At 39.0% G+C, this 9,662-nt stretch overlaps 2 protein-coding genes across 3 annotated transcripts; one reads left to right on the top strand and one right to left on the bottom strand.

Moving 5' to 3' along the window:
• Positions 1-234: 234 nt before the first annotated feature.
• LOC137971084 (ribosomal L1 domain-containing protein 1-like) lies at positions 235-8,143 on the bottom strand. 2 transcript variants are annotated; one of them, XM_068817807.1, is made up of 6 exons: positions 8,038-8,143; positions 7,725-7,867; positions 5,742-5,853; positions 5,007-5,155; positions 3,178-3,276; positions 235-891 (listed from the first exon to the last, which is right to left on the bottom strand). In XM_068817807.1, the coding sequence occupies exons 1-6, from the start codon at positions 8,089-8,091 to the stop codon at positions 663-665; spliced, it is 786 nt and encodes a 261-aa protein (XP_068673908.1). In that variant the 5' UTR covers positions 8,092-8,143; the 3' UTR covers positions 235-662. The 2 variants fall into 2 exon arrangements, with proteins under 2 accessions (XP_068673908.1, XP_068673909.1); XM_068817808.1 differs by having other exon boundaries at positions 531-891; positions 5,007-5,140.
• A 141-nt stretch (positions 8,144-8,284) lies between these two features.
• Positions 8,285-9,280, top strand: LOC137970533 (uncharacterized). The gene is made up of 2 exons (XM_068817051.1): positions 8,285-8,973; positions 9,116-9,280. The coding sequence occupies exons 1-2, from the start codon at positions 8,392-8,394 to the stop codon at positions 9,278-9,280; spliced, it is 747 nt and encodes a 248-aa protein (XP_068673152.1). The 5' UTR covers positions 8,285-8,391.
• Positions 9,281-9,662: the final 382 nt, after the last annotated feature.

Below are 9,662 nucleotides of genomic sequence, written 5' to 3'. Positions count from 1 at the left end.
CACCAACATGGTCTCACCTTTTTGTTTTGGAACAACACGCCCTTTGTGGCGTCTTCTGAAAACGCTTTAAGTTTACAGATAGGGTTGAGAAAACGGTTTCCATAAGAAAAGAGAAACCACGTTTATTTCGTCCACTTTGAAAAGGTAACGAGTGGTGGTACCTAGTATATAAAACCCCAAAACTGCTGTCTGCTTTCAGCGTTCAAAAACAAAACAAAACGCAGAGAAATAAGTTGTTGAGAAGAAATAATTTATTCAAAAACCGCAAAAAAACATGCCCATAAACTTTCGTAAAAAGGCGGCGCTACATGTAGCTGACGAGAGTCATTACCTAAATCATTTCACTGTTAAAACTTTATCACAGTCCATGAATTCATTCCATGAGACTTGGAGTGATTCATTTGAGCCAATCACGGGATAACAAAATTAAACATGCTCACCGATAAAGCGCGGGAAACGCGTACAAGCATGACCAATAGCATAACCGGATTAATTTTACAGCCCTTCCTTCTGCTTAGATGGGAATGAAGCGAGAGATTTTTTATTCAACCACCCTGCGCAGAATTCCAAAACAGAAGTAGCATCGAAAATCCTTTCGACCCTCGACCCTCAAATAAAAACCGCTCTAACGAGCTCTTTTATTTTTTATTTTCTTTTACTTGTTAAGATTTTTTCCTTTTTTTCTTCAGTGGTTCTGAGGTTTCAAAGTCAAGAGATTTTTCAGGCAGTGAGGTGTATATTGGAAGCGAGATGGAGTCGGTAGTTTTGAGATTCAAGGACTTAATGTTCTTCCAGCCTCTAGGAACTATCTTAGCTATTTCAGCCACTGCGCCAATGACGTTTTCCACGGCTTGTTCAGCTGTCTGTCCCGTATGAGCCACCTTGATTGAACTGAAAGGGAAGTGCAAAACACCTTACTAGGTGATAGAGCTCTTTTCGATTGAGTGTCGTAAAGCCAAACCAAAGTAATCACTCTGGCCAATCACAACGGAAGTAAACATGCAGCGCAATGAGCCAATCAGAATTCGAAGCAAATACATGTAACCGAGCGCGGGAAAACGCGTGCAACCAACTCGATTGGTTTTGGTTTAGATTTCCATTGGTTGAGAAAGTGGCGCGAGTTTTGCTAACCAGTCACACTGCGTAGCAATGCAGAACCAAAGCAAACGCAAATTACTTTCGACACTTAATCGAAAACCGCTCTAGACAATTGAGTAAAGACATAATTAATAGTATGACTACAGATTTTTCAACCACTTTGTGTTGATATTTTGGAGTGTGAACAAGCTCGTTTCGAAGTTTCCTCTTCTTGCCAGAAGAGAACCTCTGAGCGCGGTTGAACTGTGGATATTTCAAGCTTTCGACAAACAAAAAGGGAATAGAAACATGAAGTTTCTTTGTCAATTAAAGGTCCAGCCACCCTAAAATTTGACTTGCTTAAACCTGTGTTTTCTAGCGTCATATAGGGTTTGACTAGTTTTGCTTATAATTTCTTGCAAAATTCTGGGACTTTTGAAAACTTAAGGAACTTGCTAATACACCCTTCAGCTTATGACAAGTTCGTGGTGGACCCTGTGTGATATTCAGGTCTTCAGAAGAGATAACATTCCAAACCACTTATTGGCCCCCACAAAGGACCGAAACTAATCTGGGTTTCCTTTATATGTAAAAGTTCTCTGTATCCAAACGAACAGAATTGGAAGTACAGTTGAGCCCCGTTATTTCGAAGTTGCAAGCTGGTTACGAGAAAATAGTTCGAATAGGCGGGGGTTCGAGATAACCGGTTCAGCACGAAAGATATCGTGATGCTGGAAGGCTTTTGCCCTCTTAACTAAAAATTTCACGATACTTCCGATATTTCTATTAGAACAAGGACGGTAACTTTATCTACAAATCTAGAAGTATACAGAGGAATTCTATATCCACAGTATTTCCCGCCAGAAATATTTTTTTTCGGAAATCTTCCTATAATTGTGGTTTATTTACGGGGCTGGCAGATTGTGTAATTCGAATTGTGCGCAGTGGACAAAGACATATTCTAATGTCACAGTGTGCTCTAACAGTGTCCGAAGTTATTCAACCACCTTCTTAATTTAAGTACCCCTGTGACCAAAAAATCAATTCTTATTGTTCTTTGCATTTCAAAACTATGTTACCTAAACACCAAGCGACCAAAGCTTTAAGACTTGATTTCAAAAAGACACCTGTTTATTTTAACTGGAATTTTCCTATCTGGTGGTCTGCCATTACTAACTTTAAGATCTTGAGAGAGCTGGATCGAGGAGAAAATGACGTCAAAGGCTCGCAAGTTTTAGAATGCAATGCGTGTGTACGCCACAGAATTAATATGCAACACGGGAGTTTTGGGCTTTCAGACTTTTAAACTCGCGTTTTGTGTATGTAATAAGCTGCATTCACACGCTGAAATTTTAAGCCAGTGAGCCTTTGACGTCACTTTTCCTGGATCCAACCCTCTGAGGTCCAATGGGTTAGTTTTGAACGCGAGTAATGGCGGACCGTGAAATCCAAAACTTATACGGCAACGTAAACGGCCTTTGAATAAAAATCAAAGCTCAAAATTTTGCCAGTCAGGTGTTAAGCTAACACACTTTCAAAATATGAAGAAAGAAGGAAGTGATTTTTTATCATTATTATTACAGGGGCCCTTCGAAATTAAAGGGTAGCATTAAGTACATAGGAAAAAAACTAGATCGAATAAGCGGGGAATTCGGAAGTAAATTAAAACTACTCAAAAAAAGGGGGCAAAACCAGGGCAAATGAAAAAGGAAATAGCGTGGAATTCGAAATACCCCAGTTCGAAATAACGGGGTTCAACTGGAATGAAGAATTTAAACTGAGGAGACAATGCCCAAGAAGGGTGAGAAATTGTAGGGAGAATCTTTCACCTGCAAGGCCTATCACCACTGAAAGCTCAAAAGAGAAGTTACACTGAACATTTGCTTGCTAGTTCAGGGGTTTCAATAGAAGCCGGTTACCGGCGTTATACCGCCGCCTGCTTTGCCTCACACCGCCGGCTAGTTTGCCTTGATTTCCCCTAAAAATGCTATCATAAACTTGTCAAAATGCCTCCTTCAATGGGCTATCATGGACGGCTATTTCACAAGTTATTGAAACCCCTGCTAGTTCCTTCTCTTCGTTCGTTAAGAATTTTCTCACCTGCAAGGCCCAAAACCGAAGCTCAAGAGAGAACACTGAAGAACCTTTGCTATTTCCTTCTTTAAGTTGGTTTTCTTTAAATCAACGGGAACTGGTAACCTGCAAAAAAAGTTATTCAGTTAAATTTAACGCAACACACATGGCTCCGTTGGTTGAGAATCAGACTACTGAGCGGGAGGTTGCGGATCAAAACTCCAGTTGGATCAACACTCAGGGTCTTAAAATAACCGAGGAGAGAGTGCTGCCTTTGCAATGACATCTGCAAATGGTTAGACTTTCTAGTCTTCTCGGATAAGGACGATAAACATCTGCAAATGGTTAGACTTTCTAGTCTTCTCGGAAAAGGATGATAGACACATAGTCTCCATCTCACATCATTTGCATGGGACGTAAAAGAATCCACACATTGTTCGAGAAGAGTACGGGATGTATTCCCGGTGTGGTGGTCTCTCACAGATACCGTGCTGGGGGCACCTGTGTAAACTACTTGTTAAGCTGCACGGCTACCATTTGTGCCACAAAAGCAGTCTGGCAAAGTGCCACACAAAGTGCTACACACATTGACCATGAAAAGTCCCTAGGTTAATCCCACATCAATTCTTTTTTTTTTTTATGGTACTGGAAAAGGAAACATGCAAAAGTTCACACCATACATGTAACTTCAGCATAATAAATAAAATCTGCAAGTCTCAAGCTCATCTAGCTGAGCAAAACTCCTCCGCAAATTGAGAAGCCTTTCTTTGAACATATAATGCATACAGACTTTTTAATATACTTATGCAGTTTACATCGCATCCTTCATGTATACCTGGTTTTTTTTTTATTTTTTAATCCTTATTTCATTAAATTTGTTGCTTACTTTTTGTAAATTAGGAACAAATTAATGAAAACAAACTAAACTTAGACCTTGTAATCACCTCCAATATGCAGTGGCCAACTCAAAAGCCTCAGCTCCTTTGGCCACTGTGCACCCACATACATACATTACATGTACATGTATATACATGTACCTGTATAATTTCCTATAATCAGTTGAAATATCAAAGTGTGCAATAAAGATTCATTCATTGACAAAATAAAATCACTAAAGATTAAAGCAGACCAAAATTAATTGAATAAATTTATTTGCTTTTAATGACAGAAGAACACAAGACGACCTGAAGAAAAACACATGAAGAAAAGAAGTCCTAACGCTATAACCAACTGAGCTATGAAGCCACTGACGTTGGGAGCTGGTCATTTGTGGATTCCAGAATTCCTGTGATGAATGAATCAATGAACGAATTGATAAATTATATGAAATAAATCATATACTAAACTGTGGATATAAAATCAAGTGAAGCCACGATCCTCACAGTTATGAATGCAATTTAGAAAAAAAATTTTGAGGCTTCTCTACGCAATTGCTAAAATTGCATTCATAACTGCGGGGATCGTAGCTTCACATGATTTCATATCCACAGTTCAATATAATTATTTATTATATGACTAGCTCTGTGAGCAGGCAAAATGAACCAACTCACACGCTGTGATTGGCTACCTGAGCGGGCAAGATGGAGCTATACTGCTGAACTTAGCCAAGATCCAGCCATCTTGACCTCACGCTTGGTCAATAACCCAAATATATCATTTATTTCAAACATCATATCCTTCATGTTGACATTTATCGACAACATGAGGCAATCTTTGTCGGGCTAGGCCAGCAACTGCTTTAAGAAAGCAGAACATTTTTCCAAGAAAATGCGACCAAAAGTTGGTGTGCAGCCCAAGCTTATACACATGTTAATATTATGGTATTTGCTCCAGAAAAGAGATTTACCCATACTTACTTTTTCTTTGACATGAACGTTTTCCCAAGAGCTCTGGGCAATAAATGGTAGATTCTTTCATCACAAATGAATATATCATACAGGGAGCAAAGTTGACGCCTTGCTTCAAACATGTTATACTTCTTCCGGAGCTTCTTCAAAGAAATCACCTCACAAAAAGAGAGACAACAGTCAGCTCAAGTTTTCTAATAACAGTGAGAAACATTATCTCTTACGATTAGAAGGTTCAATTTTCTGAACAGCTAAGGAAAAGAAACAATGATGGCAGTTGGCTGCATTTTAAGTCTCACAAGGACAACCTGGTTTCCTGGCAGATTGTGCAGACAGTAGGAACTAGCCAGCAACCGATGCCAATAAGCCCTATGAGCTGTAAGCAAAATGTGTCTGAAATGACCCATCACACTGGTGGTTCTGGTTACCAACCAAATAATCCACCCACAAATGAACAAGACTATCTTTTCAAATACATACCAACAAAAAAGAAAGATTGAAGTGATTGTCACACTTATCAGGACACCCGTGTGGCTTCATAGATCAGTTGGTAGAGCATTGCACCGGCATCACAGTGGTCTTGGGTTCAACTTCTGTTGAAGCTGCCTGAAATTCTCAGATGTCTGTAAGGCATAATTGCTTAAATTATCCTCTGATAAGTGAGAGGATCACTTCAATCTTTCATCTATAACCCGCACTTCAAATACCGTGGTATACATTTTTCTTTCCTCCATATATACATACTTTGTTAACAGTCACATCTTTAGCTTTTAACATTTCCTTCACCACAGAACTCTCTTCTTTTGTAATCAAACACACTTCTGTGCTGTCGGAGTGCAGCGAGTGAGGCAATGGTCTAGGTACAGAGAGCAGAAAAGTATTTAATCATGATAACATTTTTTTTTTTTTGTACTCATAATGTTGATCTTGCATCCTTTGGCAAACAATAACAAACAAAAAATGCATCTTTCGCCTTAACACTAAAAACAATAATATTATTCTTATAAGTAGAGTTATAGAGACATGAACAGACAGAGAGTGCTAGACTGCATAAAATGGAGATCCGGAGGAAAAATAAGCATTTCTTAAGAGAAAAAGTACAGACATCTACATCTACATCTACACTGTACATCTTTAATCTATAAAGATTTCCCATTATATAGATGTGGTCAGATATAGTTTTTGACTGCTTGACCTTTCCCTTGGACAAAACATACGTGTAGAGGGAATAACAAAAGAAGAGCTGTGAGAACCAGAAAAAAAATGGCAAGTTTCACGACTGCCATCTTAAGCCTTGTTTCCTGGGACAGAGATGTGCACTAAAACCACCATGGTAGATGTACAATGTAGTAAGTGAAGTCAAACAATAACCAAACAATCAAAGAAAGTTGCAATGAACATTCCAATTTATTCTTGATTGTTTGGCTGCATGTTTTACCTTACATGATATTCATGTAGAATTTTTGGTTTAATAAAATGATTGATTTTGCTTGACGAAATTATGTTGCAAACTTTTGCTGCTCCTAAAACATATTTGTTGCTTGACGCTAGCTATGCTGCCTGAAAACCAACCACTTATTGCTATACTATTTTCATCACTTTTTCTGGATAAGTTTTACATAAGCACCAAATCTGACTGATTAATTTTGATATTATAATAATTTGGATGCATTCTGCATCCAGAAAAGGGAAAGGCATGAGAATACAGCAAATTTGAAAGGACTTATAACAATACTCTACCACTGATGCTCTCGAGTAAAGCTATCATCCCCGCAGTTAGGAATGCAATTTTAGCAATTGCGTAGAGAAACCTGAAAAATTCAGCACTTCAACAGGGTTTGAACCTGTGACCTTGTGATACCGGTGCAATGCTCTAACCAACTGAGCTATGAAGCCCTACCATTGGGAGCTGGTCATTTGTAGGTTCTCATATTTCCATGATGAGTGAATCAATGATTGAACTAATGATATATGAAATGGATCGAATGTTGAAATGCGGATATGAAATCAAGTAAAGCTATGATCCTCACAGTTATGAACGCAATTTTAGCAATTGCGTAGAGAAGCCTGAAAATTTCAGGACTTCAATGGGGTTTGAACCCATGACCTTGCGATTGCGGTGCGACGCTCTAACCACCTGCGCTACAAAGCCTTCATAGTCCTGAATTTTTCACGAGGATCATAGCTTTACTTGATTTCACATCCACAGTTCAATATATGATCCATTTCACATACATTAATTTTGTGTATCATTTCGTTCACTGATGCTCTGTTATCAGATGTCACTATCAATATCAGGGACTGTGTTGTTTTCTCGTGCACCTCTGCCCCCTCCCCTCACACTTCTGTGATTCATATTAAAACCTAGCCCCCACCCCTCCACTTTCAAATGTACATGTACTCCGCAGCCCTGAAAGCTTCACCATACTTTCAACCCATCATTCTCTGGGCCTTTTTCTCCTTGTTTGCCAAACCACTCCCTAGGGTTAGGGTTGAAGATTCTGCTTTCCCAAGGTAGATCATGTAACATTACTATAAAAAATTATTATAAAAATCTATTAACGAAAAAGAGTTAATGTTTTGTTTTGAGCACCAACAATTACAAGATTTTCTTCCATGCTTAAAAAGATTTCATTAACTTTCAAAAACTGTAGAGAGTTATGTCAAACCGCAAGAGCAATAATATTGCAAGTTGATGTACAGTATAATGCACAGCTGATCACTTACATTTTTCTCGGTTTCTTGTCTCGGCTAGGAATTTTCTTCAACGCTATAATTAGTTGAATATTGTCATGTTCATTTAACAGGTTCAATTGCTTCCCCTTTTTCGTGTCAACATACTTCAAAAGAGCTGGAATTGCAAGTTTGACCTTAAAAAGATACACCAACGAATACACGCGTAAGCTTAGACTAAATCGACATAAAACTTAATTAACAAATTAATATCTGAATCGTTTCACAAAACTCAATGATTTTAAAAGCAAGAGAAAAGATCCCAAGAGATAAAGTTGTTTTTATGAGTGTTAAATCACTGTTTAACCTGTTTTGTCTCCAACTGGCTCTCACGAACTGGTTTCCTTCTGGAGTCCACCATGTTGAAAGAACATGTGCTGCGAAGATCGACGATTACTACATGACGGGGTTTGCTTCGCAGAAAGCCTTCCCCTCCCATGTAGGTTACAAAAAGTTCTCTACTCTAGTGTGCTTAAGTAGCAACTCTCTCCTCCCCCGTTAGCCACTTTGGCCGAGGTCACCCCATTTGTTTCTTTCTGACGTCAGGCCGACACGTCAGGCCTGCTTTTAGCAAATTGATCACTTTGAGCGCTACTTTTCGAACCGTTGAAATCGTCCAACCTTGTCGTCAAATTTCGTTTTGGTTGTGAAACTATTTAACATGACTGGACAAATTGGTTATCCTCTTGATGTCTTGTATGAAATTAATTTCGACGCGTTAGAAAACCCAACATGGCGTACACAGGAAGGGCAAATGGAGACGGTTGAAGGAATGATTTCTGATATAATGAAGAATCATAAGAGGTGGAAGCAAGAAGAGGACAATCATGACAAGGAGCTGGTTAAAAAAGTGAAAGACAAGTTTTTACTCGAGTTTATCACTCATGTTAACAGAGAAGAAGAACATGGGGTCTCAACTGTTGAAGAAACCATTAATATTCTCAGACCTAAGGTTCGTCCTGCGCATCGCTTGAAACGTTCCCAATCAATCGAAGAAAGAGAGACTATGAATTTAGAAAAGGCTTATGTGTATTTGCTTGAGACAACAGGAGAAGAAAGGCCCAGTGATTATGGGCTCTTGGAAGTCAGCTTATTGGAAGAAACTCACAAAATTATTTTACATGACATCCAGCCGTCAAAGAAGAATCAAACAAAGCCTGGGCAAATGAGTGGAGAAAGAAGAGTAACGGAATTTAAGGGAGAAACGTACGAATATCCACAGCACGAAGATATGAAAAACGAGGTTAATAAATTACTTGACAAATATAATATTTTATTCGATGCCTGCAGCAAACATGGACTAAACGAAGAAAAAGACTATTACAATTTCTTCAAATTATGTGCCTGGTTGCTTTTTGAACTTCTCGATCTGCATCCATTTTCAGATGGAAATGGTAGACTATGCCGTATCCTTGGCAGCTACTTGCTGTCGTCATTCACACCATTCCCAACACCCATTTATAATGTGTGGACCAAATCTAGTAAGGATGATTACAAACAAGCACTGGTGGATGCAAGGAAAAAACACAATAGACAACCGCGTGCCCTAGCAACCATGATCATTGAGTGCAACTGGTGTGGCTGGAGAAATTTCCTCAAAGAACTGGATGAAGGTGCACAGGAAAATATCTCAACAGGCACTGATAAGGGCAAGTAAATCTCTAATTTTGATGATGAAATTGGTTTCCATGGGTACACTGATTTCTGCCCCAGGTCATTTTGTTCTACAGCACCAACCTACTTTTGGACACAACTGGTTTGTCCCAAACCAGGAAGTTTGCAGCAGTTACTCAAAATTAGCCCCCACAAATGTCTGCGGGTATTTTGGAACCTGCCCAAGGTGGTGAGTTTTGGTATTGACCAAGTGAATCACAACCTCTGGGGACAAGAATGTTCCCAAGAATAGCAATTTGCCCTAGGTAATCGGTGCAA

This window comes from Montipora foliosa, chromosome 9 (assembly GCF_036669935.1).
Source record: "Montipora foliosa isolate CH-2021 chromosome 9, ASM3666993v2, whole genome shotgun sequence".
In the NCBI taxonomy this organism is placed as follows: domain Eukaryota; kingdom Metazoa; phylum Cnidaria; class Anthozoa; order Scleractinia; family Acroporidae; genus Montipora; species Montipora foliosa.
Note: the sequence above shows the minus strand (reverse complement) of the source record. Positions and strands in the feature narration are given on the sequence as shown.

What these genes read in the sequence shown, in the direction of transcription:
- LOC137971084 (XM_068817807.1), bottom strand. Translation starts at nt 8,091, where the DNA reads ATGGTGGACTCCAGAAGGAAACCAGTTCGTGAGAGCCAGTTGGAGACA. An exon ending in GCCAGTTGGAGACAAAACAG is followed by an intron (nt 7,868 to 8,037) that starts GTTAAACAGTGA and finishes TATCTTTTTAAG; the next exon opens with GTCAAACTTGCAATTCCAGC. An exon ending in AAGATGTGACTGTTAACAAA is followed by an intron (nt 5,156 to 5,741) that starts GTATGTATATAT and finishes TCTTTTTGTGAG; the next exon opens with GTGATTTCTTTGAAGAAGCT.
- LOC137970533 (XM_068817051.1), top strand. Translation starts at nt 8,392, where the DNA reads ATGACTGGACAAATTGGTTATCCTCTTGATGTCTTGTATGAAATTAAT. An exon ending in ACGAAGATATGAAAAACGAG is followed by an intron (nt 8,974 to 9,115) that starts GTTAATAAATTA and finishes ATCCATTTTCAG; the next exon opens with ATGGAAATGGTAGACTATGC.